Source organism: Notamacropus eugenii, chromosome 4 (assembly GCF_028372415.1).
Source record: "Notamacropus eugenii isolate mMacEug1 chromosome 4, mMacEug1.pri_v2, whole genome shotgun sequence".
In the NCBI taxonomy this organism is placed as follows: Eukaryota; Metazoa; Chordata; class Mammalia; order Diprotodontia; family Macropodidae; genus Notamacropus; species Notamacropus eugenii.
The window spans coordinates 43,787,352-43,808,194 of record NC_092875.1 but is presented as its reverse complement, the minus strand read 5'-3'; the positions used below and the strand labels follow the sequence as shown (position 1 = coordinate 43,808,194).

General features: G+C 36.1%; 1 protein-coding gene across 3 annotated transcripts in view; it reads right to left on the bottom strand.

The window, feature by feature from the left end:
- The window catches only part of GLT1D1 (glycosyltransferase 1 domain containing 1), a 108,128-nt gene that overhangs the window by 63,432 nt on the left and 23,853 nt on the right, over positions 1–20,843 (bottom strand). For all 3 annotated transcript variants that reach the window (XM_072600722.1, XM_072600720.1, XM_072600721.1), the window contains exons 3-6: positions 18,447–18,552; positions 11,145–11,196; positions 3,072–3,108; positions 372–428 (exon numbers count right to left, since the gene is read on the bottom strand). In XM_072600722.1, the coding sequence (XP_072456823.1) occupies positions 372–428; positions 3,072–3,108; positions 11,145–11,196; positions 18,447–18,552 (252 nt within the window). The remainder of the gene's footprint in view (positions 1–371; positions 429–3,071; positions 3,109–11,144; positions 11,197–18,446; positions 18,553–20,843) is intronic.

Genomic DNA, 20,843 nt, shown 5'->3' with positions numbered 1-20,843 from the left:
GTGCAGGGGAGAAAAGAGGGTGCCTCTAAAAAAGATGAAAGGGGGAAAGACAGCTGAAGGAAATTCTCCAAGCCATTCCTCAGCCACCAGGTTGGAAAACAACATAGTGGTTCTGTCACTCCCCTCCTGTTTCATGCCTCCTATCATTGAAGCAACTAAGTATAGGTCAGAGAATCAAGAGGGATTGGGATCTGGCTTTAATCCAGGCCCCCATGCTCCATGTGCCTTAAGCACTGATGTCCTAATTCCTCTCCTACCTGTAAGAACCAGGTTTTCTTATGTCAAACCCTCCTTAATGTAAGCTTACAGTGCAGAGACACTGATTTACTCATAGAAATTTTAAGACAAATCCTACAAAAAGAATACATTACCTGCACTTTGTAGAAATGTGTTCCAGTTAAAGGTGACATTTGGCATCGTTGAAATTCCTAAATGCAAGGGGAAAAAAAATTCATTTGAACCAGGTTACCAATATATAATGAAAGTTATCTTGCTATGGATTTGAAATTATGAGAATCGTTCTTATGTGGTGGCTAGGCTACCTAAACACTGCTGAATTCTCATTAATCCTTGCAATCACATATGAGAAGCTGGCAAGCTCCCTGGATTCCAGGTACTGATTTCCACTTACTGGGCCTTACTAAGCCAAATTATGGAGAGCCATGGAAAAAATGAACTAATTGATTATTACTTACAAGTACTACAGGATTAAAGAGAAGTGACCACAAGGAGAAATTGCTAGTCTAGATCATAAACTCCCATCTAAATATCATACTACAAGAGTAGTTTTGCTTGCCTCTTGTGAAATTTCTATAAATTCACTTGTTTCTGGTCAACTTAAAAATTGTTATTTAACACTTGGACCATGAAGACCTGGAAAGTTACAAGTTGTTGAAGGTTCATAGGCTAAATATAATTGACATCTATGATATCGTTCATCTTTCAGAAATTTAATGAAAAGATCTACCAAGTAAATTCAAGTTGGTCTTCTAATAATCTCCAGTCCCCCAGAATGCCATTTAAAATGTGTTATGCTTAGTCCACTTTTAATTCAAGATGTTCACAGCCCATTGAGAAGTTTGCAAGTGATATGGTATTAAAAAAAAGTACTAAATCTCTCAGAAATCAGGGGTCTTCTTATTTCTGTCATTTAATAGATTTATGTCTTTTGGCATGTCACGTAATTTTTCTGTGCCTCAGTTTCTTTCTCTCTCAAATGGTGTTTTAAATATTTTTACCTGCCTTGTAGAGTCGTGAAGCACAAAACACTGGATTTAGATGTTCTGGGTAAACCATAGAGGGCCATTCGAACATAAGGCCCCCCTGCCACAATCACTCAAGAAATAAAAATCCCAAATTGCAGACCCAGAGCTGAATTACATAAAATTAAAATTCACAAAATTCAGCATTTTTACATAAAATTCCAGTTTCTGAAGAGAATGCTATGTTTACTTCAATATTTCAGACACTAAAGATTTCTTCTATGGGTACAGAGCCCACCAATGCAAATAACAAAAGAAACCCTGTTTCATACCATCATAGTCAATTTTCATGAGGAGATATGAACAAAAAACAAAAAGCACCTTGTAGCCAACAGTGGCTAGTCTGGTCTTCAGTTGATAAGACACACAGCCTGCAGCTGGGTCTATATTTGAAGTCTTCTCCATTTTAGGAGCACCTGTCAGAGTCTAGGCTCAGAAAACTTAAGTTTTCAAAAACCAAAGGTCAACTCCACAACATAAGGCATCAGAGCAGAGATCTGGTGGAGGGAGAAATTTCACTGAATTACGAGACCTTACAGCTTAACGAGAATCTAGGGCTTACTCTCTAGACCAGGCTCCTGCCCAGTGAGAAGCGAAAGAAGGATCTGGGTCACCACAAAGTAGGATCTTAAAAATGGAAGAACCCCTAAAAGTCATCACAACCAACCTCATCAATTTACAGACAAGCAAACTGAGGATCAGAGGAAGGGAAATGACTTGTCCAAGATCACATAGCTGGTTAGAGTCACTACTAAAAACCACATGCTCCTCTCTCCCTATCGAGGGCTTTTTTCTGTTATACCCATGATTCTTTCTAAATGTTTTTCTCATGAGATTTAGACCAATCCACTCTGAGTTTTCATCTGGTCTCCTTTTGTTACAAAGGATGTGTCTGCATAAAATGGCTAGTAAGGTCAAAAGACTCATTCTGCATCCACTGAACTGGACAAACTTAAGAGATCCTTGAAACCGTGACTTTGGAATGACCTTTCAAACAGATCTTTCCCTTACTTATACAATGAAGTCTATTTGTTATTTTGGGGTTTTTTTTCAGTTAGTATGCATTTATATTATTTTCTCCTCAACCCACTGGAAAAAAAAGAAAGGAAAAAGAAGCTCCTTATAAAAAATGACCATAGTCAAGCAAAAATTCCCATTAAAAATGTGTCTCCATCTGCATATTGAGTTTCTCACCTCTGTGTTAGAAAGGGGGCAGAATTCCTCTCCAGTGGTTTTCTACAATCATGTTTGATCAGAGTTCTTAAGTCTTTCAGAACTGTTCACTTTGTCAGTGTTGGCATTTTATGGTATAAATCATTCTCCTGATTCTAATCTATCAGTTATTAATAGAGTTTCTAAAATAATAAATTTTCAGATAATTTTAATATTGGGTTCCCCATTAAAAATACAATTGGAAAACTGAGAAAAATGATGAAGATGGATCTAATTTACTAAGTTTAAAACTATGATGTCATAGGGAATTACAGGCTTCTTAATACCAGTGAAATTTGACTATGGTAGGAAAAAAGGAACAAAGAGGAAATAGGTTTTGATCATCAAGAGACTCTAAGTCACTAGAGCAAATACTCTTCGAATGGTGGGTCAATTCAATCCTAAAACTATGCTCAACAAATGAATAGATAAATAGAAAATAAATTGTTAAATATTTAAATGAATACATGAATGAAGATAAATAAATAAATGAACACAGATAAATGAATGATTGAATGAATAATTAATTAAAGCTGACCACCACCTAGGGTAAAAGCAAAGAAAGAGCATACCTTTTCTATATTTCAAAATGCTTACCTTGATTTTGGACATGGATTTTACCCTTAGCATGTGGCTTATGAAAAGAGGAAAAAGAAAAGATAAATTTGATGGCCCACAATGACATTTCAGAAATATAATAGTAACCATTAATAGCCTACTCAGGAAACAGTTATCAAAAATCATCTATGCGACTACTCAGACTTTTGACATCTGCCAAAGTAAAAAGCTATCCTTGTATTTTAATGAGTTTTGCCCATTAAAACAACACACACACATGCACACACACAAAGAGAAAGAACAAAAATCTTTGTTAGGCCAAAAGCAGAGTGGAAGGAATGACCTAAAATTAGATTCAATGCATGTTATAACAGACACCAACCAAGCTGATGATTTTGCACTTACCAGGCTAGGAGAAAAGTTAAATGAGCTTGAACAGAGTGCATGCCAGCAACAAAGAACATCTATTTAACTTGATGATTCAGGTGAAGAGAAAGCTTTTCAGACAGCTTGTTTTGGGTTTCTTGCTTCATTGGGTAGGGGTAGGGTTTCCCTTTAGAAGTTGTATTCCAAAGGGGAGGGGGAAAACTGACTTTTCAATATGGTAAGAATCAGAGGCCAAATTACCTCCTAACATGACTGACTCATGTTCTGCATGCCAAAAGTACATATCTACTATTCCTTTTGAGTTCAATGGGTGGGACTTTTCAACTAATTGCCACAGAGGGGAAAAAAAATCCATTTTTTGATAGCATAAATTCCTACCAAAACATCAAATCCAGAACCAAGACAACATCCAACAGATAAAGATATGGAGAAGTCACATTTTCCACTGCCAAAGACTCTGGAGCATCAGAGACTGTGTCTATATGACATCAAAACAGAGATATAAATCCAGCAAACAAGACAACCTGTAGACTATGGGGTTAGGGTGAGGGGATGTGAAACGGCAATAGGTTCCTTTTGGAATCCATTTGTAAATTCATCTCTGCAAGTTGCCTTCCTGGGATGCTACCCAGCTGGCAGAGAGGCAAGAGGGCACAGAGTGACTGCCCCTACATTATATACCAGAATGACTATGGATAGGAAAAAATCCTGCAAGTCATCAGCCATAAAATCTCTCTTAAACGTCAGATTGTTACATGTGGGCATCAGGGCCTTTTAATGCTGAATGCTTCAAGAAGTAAGATGGTTCTAAAGATACGTAATATCTTTATATAATCCTCCTGAAAAATAAAAGGAAAAACTACTTGGGTGAAGGAAGATAAAATTCTGAATTGTAACAGAAACTGAGATTCTCATTCACATTGCTAAACTTCAGTCCTAAAAGAGACCATAAAAGGAAATGAATAGGTCTAAAAAGTTTCTTCATAAAGAAAGAAAAAAATAAACCGAGGGGCTAAGATTAGGGTCCCATCATTGTTTCTTATTCAGGTTGTCTGTGTCCACTATCCTCAGCAGCACACAAACTTAAAATGTTCTCTTAGAAAAATATTGCATACTTTTCAATCCACAGGAAAAAAAACATAGTACAGAAGTAGAATGAATTAATCTTTTGAAAAGCTTGTGGTAGATGTACAGTGAGCTCTTAAATCACAGCATTCTTTTATCAAAATTTGTTTTACAACATGGAAAAAACTGGGGTGAGGAAGAATCAAGTTTACTTAATTGTTCAGCAATATATGGTTTTCAATTTTGTTAAAGGATGTTTTAATATCAGCTAGAAAAGCAAAAAAAAACACAGTTAAGGGGGAAAAAGGCTGTGGTTATTTTCATCTTTATAATGAAAGAAAAATGTATAGGACCTAGTAAAATCCAAAAGGCTGATACTGATTTTTAAAAGATTTTATATATTAAAATGTCCTAGAAAAATTTCACCTTTCTCTACTCATTTCTTATTATCACCTCACTTTCTTTGAAATAACTCTCTTTGTCCTAATAAAAGATTTACCTGGAAGTTATATTCTCTAGTTATCACAGAAACCATAAAGATCATAAAGATGCATCTGAATTCATGTGATTTCTGAAAGAGATTAAAATAATCCTCATCTATAATTTCTGCATCAATAAGCTATTGTTTAATTTGATCCATAAAGACAAAGAGTCTTTAGGAAATAACATATTAATATGTGTATATGTGACTGAACTGAAAAGTAAAAGATCTTTTTGGACATACCTATGTTACTTATGTATCATGATTTATCACATAAAAATTGTTATATGTACATATGCTCATGTAAATGTATCTCCTCAAAGCAATTTGTTATAATATAGTCTGCTGTTGAATAACGGAAACAGGTATTAGAAAAAGGAAAACTTAAAAGTGCAGTGTTCTTTGGCCTAAAGACAGAAAAAGTTATTTGTTTAAAGAGCCAAATATTCTCTATCGAAGCCCTTATTTATCAAGTTTTTAAAAGATTATTCAAAATGTTTTTCAAAGTTTGAAAGAGAATTCAAATGTGATCCTTATATATAAGATCTCTATTATTATTTGTCAGTTTTCAATTAATGAAAATGAAAAGAACCTGCAAATGGAGACGATACACAATATTCACATTTTTAAAGGATATATGCAATTTTAGTAATTTCCCCAAAGGCTTACATACAAGTGATTTTATTTTAAAATCACTAGCAAGCTTCTGAGTTAAGTTTTGACTTAAAGAGCTAAAAAAACCTATAATAAATGTTGAAAGCAGGTATGAAATATTACCAAATATGTCTCCATCATAGTAACTCACAGAAATAGATGTACATACGTTGAGAAGATCTCTCTTTCTCCCTCCCTAGGCCCAACCACACATCTCCTCCTTCCCTTCCACCTGCCCACTAGCGAGATGAAAAATGAACATTCTCTCAAGTCTACCCTCAAGGTCAGGAAACTAGCCAAAGGAAAATGCTTCATACAGGAAAAAAATAGAGAGAGTAGTAAGATGAGAAGCAAATTCAATAATGAAATTCAAATAATGATTCACTCTGATCCACAATGAAAGAAACAGATGAGTGACTATAACACCAAAAGAAGCCACAGATTCCATTAGAAATAAAACAGTATTATATAGTGTATGCTACACGTTCCTCCACAGTGGAAGAAAAAAGATGAAGCTATATACACAGTATCAAAGGAAAATTCCAGGGAAGTTTGTGGCTTTTTAAAAATTCAAATTGTAAGAGAAAACAAGTACTCTGAGAATGTCTCAGAAACCATTTTTGCCTTTCCTCTGCCTTAGCAGGTTGGGCCCAATTGAAACATTTTCTGTTCATTCCCAAGGTTGGGGGCCCAGATAAAATGAGTTATTTTCAGATAGCATACGGAACATATTGGAATATGCTTAACAGTCTGGAACTCCAAATCCCAGTGTTCTCACATGGAAAAAGAGCACTTGAGACATTTTCACATTTCCTCCAACCAAAGTTCTCTGAAGAGAAAATGCCTTATTAGATATTTATTTATCTCAATATTTATTTTATGATTAATCCTTGAGGTTTCACTTAAAAAGAACTTAGAGGTGATGTTGACGTAAAACCTCCCATTCCTGAAGACAAAAAAAAAAAAAGGGTGAAATTGATGTATATAAAAAGGACTTGGTACATGATGGGAGGGCACATGTGCTTTTTACTATTGTCTGATATTCTGGGATAATCAGATGACAAACAAAAAATATGCAGCAAAAGGACGTAAGAAGTCATTAGAGCCAACATGCTGGGAATTTGTCATTAAGCAGTTCACTTAGTTAGGCTAGCACCAGTTAGTAGGTTGACTTTCTGAGCTCACCTGTGGTATGAACTGCTCATGTAACAGCCAAAGAAACCTGTCTTGCTTTCTGCATATCAATTTCCAAAAGAATTTCTGATGAGTTTATGTAGATGGAAATAAATTGCACATATAGGTATTGCCTACAATAACTAGTGCAGAAAAAATAATTTCTACCTAAGATGCAGAAGGAAAGATAAATGGCCAAAGAAGGCTGAAAATGAGGCTACTTTTCTAAATAAATAAATAAAAACCATTAAAATGGTCTGGCCCCAAAGAACCTATCTAAATACTTATGCAGTCAGTGATCACTTCCATTGTTTTGTAGGACTCAAATATCAGTTGGTTTTTAACAGAAGAAATTCTAAAAAAATAACATTAATTCATTTTTTCCCTCTTGTATTGGATTCCTATTTTATATAGCATTCTTGAAGGCCCTTTCCCAAAAAAACAATTACTTCTAAATCCCTGGAGCCAATGATTTGTGCTTAAAGTTGAAAAACCAACTCAGACATGGAAAATCCAAACTGGGCAATTCAAAATGAGAAATAGGGGTAAGAGGCCACAACAATTAATCACATGAGTTATATGTGTTTGCATTCTCTTCATCCCATTGAACTGGACCAAGGGAAACTTATCATAAGCCTATAGGCTTTGAAACAACCTGAGGCCCATGTAGAGAGATCTAGGATCACAGACTCAGGTTAGAAGAAACCTTCCTTTAGTGACCTGTATTTCGGCCAGGTTTCAAGAAGACCAAAGAATTTCTCCCCTTGATAGGTGAAGCAGTTCTCATAATTAGACACAGTACTACAAATTCAGAAATGTAAAGTACATTATTTGTAATAAGCAGCAACACATCTACAGTAGCAACATAGCTACACTCTCAACTATAGTTTTATGGAATGTTAATGGATCAAAATTTTATACTGTTAAAATATTTCTTAAATTATACATGATATTTATATATATAACATTTAGTAAGAATTACATGTGAAACACATAAGAATACATATAAAATGCTAAAAACTAAAAATGTTTATGATTACACAGCAGTTACCACTGCCAAATATCACATTGTATGAAATGAAATTTATCCAAAAATAAAAGGCTACTATGTAACATCATGGGATTCATTGTTTACCATTAAATACAGTCTTACGTTGAGGTGTTGTCTATAAAAATCTAGAAGACAGTAAAAGGGGACCATAGAAAAAAAAGGTGAAAAGCAAGTTATCTTACTGGGATACAAACAAATTTCATGGCTTTGTGGTTCATGGATACCCAGCCAAAAACGATCACATGCCATCAACCCATCATAGAGAATTGTCTAAGATGCCATCCTTTCACCTGGCGGTAAATTGCAAGGAAACCCTTTCTTTGGCATGTTTTTATCAGCATAAGTCATCTAATATTAAGTACTGTGGCAGAAGCTGCTTCAGAATGATGAGGTAGGTTTTCCCTTTGCCTTAGTAGAGCTCCTGTACATATACAAAGACCTAGATATAGATACAGGATGAAATTAAAACCAGAGTGACTAAGGAGGCTGGCTACTTGAGTTTTATACCAGCAGCAAATATATTATTGACAACTGCATTTAAGTAAACTCCTATTTAAAGGTTAGATAAATAGGTTTGCCTACTTTAGGAAGAAAAAAATCCACAAATGTTGGAACAAATTCACGTCAAAATTATGAATATACAAATATACATGTACGTGCAAGAGCATATAATGACCCAGCACATGAGTATGTCTACACTTATGTAGAGAGACTGGACCTGTGATTTCATTGTCAGAGGGAACTCTCAGGTAAGGAAACTCCCTCTGCCAAGGCAGGTCAGTACCTTCTCTACAACTTAGAGAGCTGCCCAGGACACTTAGATGTTAAGAGACTTGGCCAGAGTGACACAGCCTGTATATTTCAGGAGAGGAATATGAAGTCAGGTCTTCCTATATTCAAGGCCATTTCTCTATCCACTAAGCTGTGCTGCCGTGTGTGTGTGTGTGTGTGTGTGTGTGTGTGTGTGTGTGTGTGTGGTGTGTGTAGTTCCATATAATATACATATACAGAAATAGGTGTGTTTTAATTTTGCATACATATAAATGTAGTTATACACAAACCTATACATAAGCCAATTTATAACCTATATTTAAACCTATACACACAAAAAACCTAAGTCTATGTAAAACAATATCGCTAGAGAGAGAATCACATCTGTATAAACACACACACACACACACACACACACACACACACACACATACACACACTTCCTCCTCCTTAGTAATCAGGAAAGTATCCAAATAAAATTCATAAATTTCTTTTGTCTGGGGTTTATTGGAATAAGGTGATTTATTGTGGTTTTATAATAATTAGGGGATTAGTTAATTCCATTATGCAGTAAAGCAAATCCATTCACTAATATATGCATTACAAAATTAAAGCTCCAGCTGACAATCGTGCAATTAAGAATCAAATTGTAATTACTCAAATATCATGTCACTGTTAAGAATGGAAAAGGAGAAGTAGGTTCTTATAGAAATGACATGTAAGTGACTTATCCTAAAATATATATATACATGGACCTTACATTTGTATTAGAATTTATATACTTTTTATTGATGTATTATTCAAAATCTAAAGCAGTCGAAAAGTAAATCACCCTCATGGATTCAACTGTCACATCTAAGTGACTCCCTAGTCTCTGACCTCAGTTTCCAGTTCTGGTTTCTCTTCTGAACTTATCAAATGTCTACTTGAGATTTTTCCACCTGGGTGTCCTATCTGTATCACAAATTTAACATGAACAAAATGGACATCTTAATTCCCTCCCCACACTAGCAGCATCCATCCTTCCTTCCTTAAAGAAAAGGAAGAAGAGGAGAGGAGAAGAGGAGAGGGGAGGGAAGAAGAAAAAAACTCAGTTTCTCCTACTTGTTTCTCTATTTCTACTAGTGGTACCACTGCTTTTTTAACCACTCAATTTCAAAACCTCACGGTTAGTGCCTCTTCCACCTTTCTCTCACTCTTCCATATCCAAAGGGTAACCAATTCTTTCCTTGAAACCTGTGCCTTCCCACTTGCATTAAGCCTCTCATGCTGAGACAAGACCTATGCCTCCCAACTGGTCTTGCTGCCAAAAATCTCTCTCTCCCTCCATCCATTCTAAACCACTTTGAAAATAAATCCTCCTAAAACAGCATCCTAATCAAAAACCTTTTATATGTGTGCAAGGCATTGCAGGAACACAAAATTGTGGACTAAGCCCACGGTCTAGATGGGGAAGGCTCAATTCTGGGATCTATTTTTGTCCTTTCCAAAGGACAAAAAATATTTTAAAACCATTTTCCTACTGCATTCTTGATCATGATTAGGGAAAAAGTGGATTTCATAAAAATTCAACAACTACTAAGATAATAAAATATCAAGTGAAACTATCAAGTCTTTCTACTTGCTAAATAAGTTGGAGAATTTAGAGGAAGGCTATCAGGATGGTGAAGGCCCTGACTGAGTTTGTGTCCTATGGGAGTGGATGAAGAAACTAGCTTGTTTAGCCTGGAAAAAAGATTCAGAAGGGATAGGATAGCATTCGTCAAACATTCAAAGGGCAGTGGAAGACAGATTAGACTTGTTTTGTCTGATTCCAGAATGAAGAACCGGGAAGACACAGGTGAAAGTTACCAGAACGTATATTAAAGTCTAACCATCAACAGAAACTTCCTAACAGTTAGAGCAGTCTCAAAGTGAACTGGGCTGCTGCAGCCATTAATGAAGGAGGAAGAGTTTCCCTTTCATGGGGATGTCGTAGCAGAGGCTGCATGGCTATTTGTCAGAAGTGTTAACAGTGGGAACTACTTTTAAAGCATGTTTTGGACTAGATATATTCTGATGACCTCCCAACTCTGAAATCCCAGAGTTCATAAGAGATTTCAGTACAACCACTTACTCAATTGAATTCTACCCGTTTAAATGGTCTGACTTTGGAAAAGGGCATCTACTTGCCAAGAATCTTTTGCAATCAGTAGATATGAAATCAACGATCTTTACTTTACTGGCAACTTATAATCCAGGCTTCAAGCCAGTCAAACAAAAAGGAGAGAGAGAAAAAAAAGTTAATGTTTGCCTTGAAGAGTTGGTTGTTATTTTTACCACTGAAAAATATCCATGAAGGTTCAAAGTAGCTGCACAAAAGAAAAACATTAATAAGTGAAAAACAAAATATGCTATACTGGTTGTTACAGTCACTAGTAGTGGGCAAAATTTCCATATCCAAATGGGATGCCTTCCAATATATTTATTTTCACTTTGCCCATGATTCCACTTGTACAACTGTAAATAATGATAAAAAATTAAAACATACCCACTTATTGAGTGCCATTTCCTTCATCGATTCTGTAAAAGCCACTGCAAATCTAAGAAAAGGGACAAAAATGGTAGAGACAATTATTATGAAAACCTTTCTACATGACTATGAAGTAGCTCTTTGGAGCAAAATACATGAGAAAAAGCAAGAAGCTAACCAAAATGCTTACTATTTTCTTTAAAATATTACTTCATGGTCATCAAGGGTGAGGTTCAATTTTTATCCCCTTCAATAGAGTTTTGCCAGAGAGAAACAAGAGACACCCAAGGGTGAGAATACCTGTTATTATTTCTGCCTTTACTGGAAAATTCTGATCTAGGAGCTGGACAAATGCCACAGAATCAGATTGAGGAGGAAAGGAGTAACTGAGGCCTATAATCAACCACTGAATATTCAAGAAAATGTAGGATTCTGCTAATTTTTTTTAAACTAATGGTAAGTTGTAGGCCCTTATTGCTTATGGCCTGGACTGCCTACCTCCAGCCTCTCCCCTCTCCATTCTACCTTCCACCCAGCAGTCAAATCAATGCTCCCAAAACACAGATCTGACCACATTACTCACCTGCTCAAAATTTTCAGGAGCTCCCTATTACTGTTTGTGTAGGATAACAAATTCTACTGAGCACTGAAGGTCCTTTACAGTCTGCTTCTAACTTATCTTTCCAGGTTAACTGGTTTAACTTTCCACGTTAACTGGTTTAACTTTCCAAGTTAACTAGTTAACTTTCTGGGTTAATTTATCTAACTTATCTTTCCAGGTTAACTACGCTACTGCCTCTTGTATAATCTAAATTCCAAGATTGTCTGCTGGTTATTTTTCATGTATAATATTCCATCTCCCACCTCCATGCCTTTGCATAAAATGTCCCCCATGCCTACAATGATCACCTCCCCACCTCTCACACTTCCACTTTATGACCTTCAAGGCTCAGTTTAAGCATGGCTTCCTATAGAGACTTTTCCTGATTTCCTCATACATACCTCCCACTATGGAATCCCTAGTGCTCATTCCCCTGACCAAAATCACCTTGTATGTACTTAGGGTATATTTTAAATTTATCTATCATATACCAGTTGTTTCCTCCAATAAGAATGTTCAGATCCTTGAGGGCATTGATACTTTCATTTTTGAATTACAAATGAATTTTCTTTTCAAGTTTATGAAAATATTTATCCCCATGGTGCCTGGTGCCCAGTAAGTGCTTAATGAATGCTCATTGAATTGAATTATGCTTTTTGAAGGTAGATTTTCCTCTAAGAAGTAATTTTCCAAGGAATTGAATTTATCCAAAAATAAGTCTACCATTTAACATCATGGAATTCATTTTAAATACAGTCTTACATTGAGGTGTTGTCTACCTCTTCCAAAATCAAGTTCCCCTTGCTATATTTTTTACCACACTATAAAGTAAGTCATTAGTATTGAACTGAATTGAATCTATATATCAATTAAAAAGTATGGGCATTTTTATAATATTGGCTCCATCTGGTCACTGGCGGAGGACATACTTCTAAATGTTCATTTCTTTCTGACTGTCAAAACTGGTTTAAAGTTTAAAGTCTTTATGTAAGGCTTATGTGTTTTAATGATCAAATATCTGATTTCATTTAGTCACTGTTATGAATGATTGGGACAGCATGGCAAAGGAGATAGAGTGCTCCACAAGCCAGTAAAATCTTAGTTCAAAATCTGCCTTTAAGTAATTAAACAAGGACAAATTTCCTGCCTGCCTCCCCAGTTGCCTAAGAAGATAAGTTATCGGTGGACTTGGATTTTCCCTGGTGGTGGGACTACCTACACCTGAGAAAATCACCAGCCCTCAACATGTAAATAGAACCCTCAATGATACTAACATCTTTGGCTGAAAATAGAGCATTTAAATTTTCTGGCTTTATGAATTTAACTATGACTTAGCTATCACAAAGAAAAAGACACATCATAGTGAAAGTCCCTGTATATTTGAAACAAAAATGTGCATTCTTTCTTTTTCCCACTGTTTGCTCTCTCTCACACTCTCTTTTATGCCTTCATACATGTATAGTAGTTATTAAATCTGGTTTGTTGAATACTCAAGACTTACTTTTTTATGATCCATATTCTGATAGCGAGGTACTAAAAAAATTGCACTAGATTTCCAACTATTTCTCTTTTGCAAAATTACAAGTATTTCCCTTATAAGTTCAACTACTAAATTATTTGGTCAATGTGTATCCAAAATTGATATGCATTCCTTTTCATTTGTGCTTTTCAGTGTAATTTCCCTTTTGTTCTCTCATTACCTTCTGGTTTGATTTTGACTTTGCTATCTTCCAAAAAATTCCATGTTTTCTGGAACTAGCTGTAAAATCTTAAACTTTACTTTCCTCTTTGGTACTTCCTTTTGCATTTGTCTAATTTTTCTTTTTAAGAAGCTATTCTCTTCAGAGAATTCTTTTTTCATATTTTTAAAATCATTGGCAAGTTTTTCTTCTATTTCTCTAATTTGGCTTTAAAAATACTTCTTACGCTCTTCCAAGAATGCTCTTTGGGCTTGAGACCAGTTCATATTCCCTTCTGAAGTTTCAGATGGGAGTACAGTCTCAATGCTGACCTCTTTGGTATTATTCGTGTTTCGGTCCTTGTTCCCATAAAAAGATTCTATGGCCTTTTCTTTTCTGGTTTGCTTCTTGCTCATGATGATCACACTTTTCTGGCTGTTAAAGTAGATCTCTACTTCTGGGGCACAGGGGGCTCTGTCCCACAGTTCTTGTGCCTAGAACTTGAGGCTTTATGTATTGTGGCCTCTGGTTCTTTCAGTTAGAAGCTAAAATGCTGCAGCTTACCTGTTGCTGAGTTGGCTGGTGTGCAAAAGCAGAGGCTCAGGGAAGTCTTTTTGGGTTTCCCCGGAGTTACCCTGGAGCTAGCTACTTTAAGTGTAGGGGAGTGGTGGTCTGACTACAGGAGGTTTCCTCTGCTGAGTTACAGCATAGGTAAGCTTGGCGCTTGGTGAACCCATCTGTGCTAGTATCTTCCCAATTCCCCTGAGGTGCTAAGGCATGCCTGGGGTCCTGGTGTTGACAACTGCAGCCTCCATCCCCCTGGGGATCAGGATCTCCTCCAGGTTCGCTGGGGTGGGGCTGTCTGGGACAGCTCCAGTCTTGCATTAGTCCACATCAGCCACAGCAAGAAGGACCCCCTATGCGATTTTCCTAGCCTCATGGGTTAAGAGACTGTTTACCCCTTCGGGTGATCCCATTGTTCCAGGACTTTTCCTGGGGAAATAGTCTCTGAGTTTTTCAAGGTCAACAAGGGGAGGGAGATAGCAGTTACTGATCACTCCACCATCTTAGTTCCCGGAAGTTCAAGTAGGTGACTTACAGACATTAAATCTGCTCTTGGCTCCTAGAAGTTCAAGTAGATGACTTACAGACATTAAATCTCTGGGCTAATAATCTCAGGAGAAGCTGCTGCAGTTACCTGAGGTTCTGTGGTTCTCTCTTGCTCACTTCCACTGGACTCCTGTCGTGAGCTGATATGTTTGAGATTCCACAGCACAGCTGCTGCATCAGACTGCCCAGGGCTTCCTGCTCAGCTTTGCTATGGCAGAATCCATGCTGGTACAGCCTGTTCACTGTGTACTCCTCCAGTCCCATGCAACAGTCTGTCCTGGGTTGGAAATCTGCCACACTCTGTCTCCTGTTGGTTTCTGTCACTCTAAAATTTGTTCAGATTCTCTTTTTAGAGGTATCTGAAGGAGTCTGTCCTAGAGCTTAGGTGAATACGAGCTGTCACTCCACCATCTTGGCTTCACCTGCTTTCCTCTTTTGATATCATGCTTCCTGGAGATTGTTGGATTCCATTTTTTTTAAAACATCCTAAACCAAATATCTGTATAACACTATAGAATTTTCTTTAATTCTCATCTTGAAAATATCACCCATTCCCAATTTATTTAACCAATGGTATCTATCATTCAGTAATTTACCCAATAATAACACAAATACATACACATATATATAGTGTGTGTATACACACATGTATACGTATATGTATACATATGTATATATGTATGTGTATAGATAGCTACATGTACAGATATAACTGTGATTGATTATATATTCTACATTATCATATGTAAAACTATATAACATCTATACATGACACATTATTTAACATGTAGGCAATCACAGTTGTATTCATGTTCATGTTCTAAAGTACTTGATTCTTGGCATTTCTATAGATAACTGAATTATATTTGTCTTCCCATGAATTCTTTGAGGTTTTCTTGGCTTCTAAAAGTCTAATTTTTACATTCAAAATGAATTCTTAGATTTGATGCAAAATTAAGTCTAGCATCAAAGCACATGTTTTGAATTTTGTGTATAGTCACTGCCCAATTTCTTCTGTCATTTTCTGGTTACTGAAGGAAAAACAAAAGAAAATAACAAAAACAAAGAGCCTGGAAAATCCTAACTGATGTTTTTGACAAGTGACTTCCTTCTTGGAACTTAAAAGACTTTTTTTGGGGAGGAAGGGGAGGGAAGACTAGATTTTAGTTCTGAGAGCTTACAATAATAAGCCTGAGTTAATAGCCATCCCTGAGATTCTGTGAATTCTTTTTATTGGTGGAATAATGCTGCCTTTTGATAGTTCTGGGGAATTGTCTCATACAATTTCATGAAATGTAAGTTTCAAGTTCTTTTTTTCTTCAGTAATTTCAGATACTCTAGTAATTCTGAGGGTTCTTCTCCTAATCTGTCTTCCAAATCCATATTGCTTTCTGAGCATTTTCACCTAAATTCTTTTTTTTTTAATTTTCAATAGTATTGTCTGCCATTTTATCTTTACTACATTAATTCTGCTCTTGGTGACATTCATTGATATTTACAAATTCTCTTCAGTCTATTCCATTACGTCAAATTTTAGCACCTCATCAAAATTTCTGATTTGAGATTTTTCCTTAAACATTGTGTTACTCATCTGAATATAATATCATTTCTTGCATTACTTGTGACCCTAATCCTAGAAGCATCCTAATAGTCCTAGAGTCTTCGGACAGGAAGGGACCCTTTGAGTTTATAAGTATGGAAACTCATACCCAGAAAAATGAAGTCATCCAAGATCAGTGGGGGAGGCAAGAGAATAAGTACCAAAGTCAGATTCAAACCCATGACTTCTCACTCCTAATCCAGTGTTCTTTCTACTATACCACACAGTGCCAAAAAAATTAAGGACATGTCTTTATCCCGATGGTTTTCCCCTTGCTTCTCTTACTTTCTATTTTTTCACATCTCTTGGGGGGAAATGGGGGAGGGAAGGAAGGGAGAAGAAAGAGACTTGTTTGTGATGTTTTTAGGAAGCATCAATTTTTTTTTGAGAATTTAGAACAAATTTATTTCTTTAGGGAGAATTTCTGTTTTTATTTTTACTGAATTCATGAACAAATAGGTGCCCTCTCAATCTCTTTCATTCTCTCTCTCTCTCACTGTCTCTCTCTCTCTGTCTCTCTCTCTCTCACACACACACACACACACACACACACACACACACACACACACACACACACTGTTATCTTCACATAGCTCTCTCCACTGTCCAGTTTGGGGCACAACACTTCACTTAAACAAGAAAAAAATCACTTGTTCTAAAGTTCAGCACATGCTATAAAAAGAGAAAATACACCTTATAGGAAAACAGCTAGCATTTAAGGGAATTTGATTAAAAATAAAGCACTCATTATAAAGCTAGATACAGTTCAATATTTTGTTTTTATAGAATTTTGTGGTATATTGTCCTAGACAAGTAATCAATGATTCAGGCAATGTTCCTACACACTAGCCTACAATCAATACATGGAAAAAAAATCAATGTTTATTTTAATAACTGTGCAATGAATAATACCAGTGATAATGCTACAGGAGAAATTCATTCAATACTGCTTCTAGAGAACAGAATGACTTTTTCTCTATGAAATAATACATTATGAATGATATCAAACTAATTATTTTCAAGTATAAATGCAAAACTCTGATAATAAAGTATTCTTCAAGTTAGAAAATAACTTTGCAAAGATTTTTTAAAGACCCAATCTTGGCTAATTCCTTGGAAAATATGTCCACAAAATTAGCTCATTTAAAGCCAGCAGCACATGTAATAACACTAGTTTTAGGGGACAAGACTGACATCTACCATAACACAGGAAGCAACACCAAATATTGGAAAGACCACTGACTTGGGAATCTGAAGTCCTAGATTCAAATCCTTGTTCTGTGACTTACTGCCTCTGTGACCCAGTAAAATTAGAAAACTAAACTTGATTTATAGGACTAAAATCTCATCAGTGCTAAGTCTATGTTTTTTCTTCTTTTCTGTACAAGGTACAAAAAATGAATTATTTGAAGATCAGGATAGTACACATTTCTGTCAGGCTATTAGGTTCCCATCTTGTCATAAGCCCTTTTTAGTGGCACACACACCTCTCACTCCTGTTTCTATGCCTGTTGGGAGAGGCAGGTCAGTGACAGATGGGGAAGAGGTTCAAGCCAAAGCCTGGGAATATTGCTGCAAGACCTGACCCAATATGATTTAGAGGACCCAGAGATCTAGATGCATGGGAATCAGAGAGATGATGTGGTTTGGGGGGGAGAGATAAAATGTGATGAATAAAATAACCAAAAATATAGGAAAATAACTATTTTCTATTGTTAACTCCCAAATGACAAGAGCATGTTCTCCATGATCCAAAGAGTAGTATTACTAAATACAACCTACTTGAGTTCAGTCAATAGTCACTGATGGTAAAGGTAACTTTTCTAAGTAAAGAAGTATTCCCAGAAATCAACCTGCTCATAAGCTGTTTTTACAAATTGCCAAAACAAATAGTTGAAAGAAAAATTCTAATGAGTTATAAGGCATCTAGTCAATGCGACTAAATACAATTGTTTGTATAGCTGTTTTATTTTAATAAATTCATTCAAGCTGGCTTGTTTGTGTTGATACAACCTAATGTAACAATTTATTAAGTTTCTATCATGTGTAAGATTTTGCAATAATAATAAAGTACAATTCTATTGCTGGATTTACAAAGAACTTTAGGCACATCATCTAATTTGATTTTTGTAATAACACTGTTGGACATATTATAGAGTTACTATGATTCCTATTTTTAAGATGAGGAAACAAGGATAGATTAGAGAATTAACTAAACAAGTGTAATAGAACTAATTAGCAGAGGGAAAGTTTGAACCCAGGTATCTCTGGACTCAGCCCAGCACTCTCTCCCACTACACTAACCACTCTCATAATTTTCTAAAAATTACCTGGCTTCTTCTAGAATAATCCCCATTATCTGTTTTTTCTCTTCATGGTTAATATCTTCATTTATATCTGTTCCTCCAAAGATGATTCCAAAAGGTATTTGTAGACCTGCAAAGTAATAGTAATTTTAAATATTAAACCACCACCAAAAAAGTAAAGACATTTTAAAATGATCCTTCCCAAGTAGTACAGGAATTGCCCACTATATTATCCAAAGTCACCTTTTCTTTCTTAGTTAAAAATCAAGGAACTGGTCAACTAAGGCTGACTTTAGCTCTTTCCCCATGAAGGCCTAAGTTGTTGTCTGTCCACCACTCTCAAAGAGGACCAACGACATCACAAGGGTAATGTCTTGACTTATGTGAATTGGATTTAAGTGAGGCAAATTTGCACAAAGTCATCAGTCTCACTCTCTCCTCCAATCGTTGAGGTCCAATGGCAAGACACAGGTCAAGACAACTGGCCATGCAGTGAGAAGACTTTGACCTTTCTAAATCAAGGACTTCCCCAGGTCTCAGTTTGTCTGAGGCCATTCCCATTCAACGACTGAAGGTTGAATAAGAGTTCAGATGAAAAAATGATTCAATTTACCATCAAAAAGACATAAGAACTCACTGACAAAAACTGCTGGGAAAACTGGAAAACAGTATGGTGGAAACTGGGCAAAGACCAATGTCCGACGCCACATACCAGAATAAAGCCAAAGGAGGTATATGGTCTAGGCATAAAAATTAGGGGAGCAAGGAATAGTGTATTTGTCAGATATATGGAGAATGAAGGAATTTATGGTCAAACAAGAGATAGAACATTATGAAATGCAAAATGGATCATTCTGATTACATTAAATTGAAAAGAGTTTGCACAAAGCCAATGCAACCAAGATAAGGAGGGAAGCAGAAAACTGGGAAAGGATTTTTACAACTAGTGTCTGGGATAAAGGCCTCGTTTCTAAAATATATAGAGAACTGAGTCAAATTTACAAGAATACAGTCATTCCTCAAATGACATATGGTCAAAGGATATGCAGTTTTCAGAGAAAGAAATTAAAGCTATCTATTAGAACATTTTTAGTCAAAATCCATTCCAAGTCATGAAGCTGCAAAAAGCCTTTTGGCCCATCCTAGCTTTTTCTTGTTTCATTTGTTGTATTTTATTTATTTTTTTAATTAGATAAGTGCCTTCTCTGAATATAACAAATTATTTATTGTTGACCAGAAGTAGATCGGTCTACTCCCAGGACCCATTAAATCTCTCCCAAGCTTCTCCAGAGATGCTATTATGGGAAATACTTGTTATCTTTAACAAGAACTTCAAAATGCAACTTATAATAGAAACAATGTTATAAATAGATGTCAGGTTTCCAGGCCAGACCAAAGTAAACTATTTAATCCATAAGCTGTATGAAGTAGACCATCTTTTCAATCACACCCAACCACCATGGAGATAATATTGGTGTATGCCAACTAAATTTAAATCAAATCATAAAACATTTCTCATGCAAGGCACCGACAGCCTCTAGAGATAACGAGACAAGAAACAAAGAATCCCTGGCCATTTGAAAATTTGCATCCTAATTGGAGGTGGGTAGTATAAAATGCATACAGAGAAAAATTATACAAAGTAATTTTGAGGTGGAAGCATAAGACCAGCAATGGAACTGGATGAAGATTGGGGAAGATTTCATAAAGTCTGGGCACCTGTAACTTGAAGTACATTTCCACTCCTATACTGTACAACACCTCTTGCACAGCTGGAGACACACCAACATGTACACACAATGCTACATCCATGGGAAAAAAAATGCATCCTGAGTTCTGAATAACCAACAACATATAAAGGAATTTTTGGAATATAATCAACGGCCAGGATGGGGCCTGCCTGTACATATTGAGACTGTGAGCATCATGTCTTAATCTGAAAACATGGATGTTACAGCGAAAGCCCTTACATGCTCAAACCAAAAAATGTTACACCACTAAACTCAAAAGAGTATTGTTTCACTATACACTGTGTGTGTGTGTGTGTGTGTGTGTGTGTGTGTGTGTGTTAAGACCAACAAAATGCATCCTTCAATTCAAAACTGTTTCATTGGTTACAGGAGCTTTGGGATAAAATGTTTTTTTCTTTGGCCATATAAATCTAAGGGCAGGAAAGCTAACTATATCCTGAAATTTGAAGCTGTGTTAGTTAAAAAAAAAAATAATGGATCAAAGGGCCTCCTGGAGAACCCTGTAACTACTATAGTGTGAGATGCTGGGAAAAGAATTGGCTTTCGATTTAGAGAGCCTGGGTTCAAATCCTGCATTTTCCCCTCTTTACCTATCTCCCTGAGGCTGAAGTAATTCATCTTTCAAATGAGAGGTCTGGACTGAATGGTCCATAAGAGATTTTTCCATCCA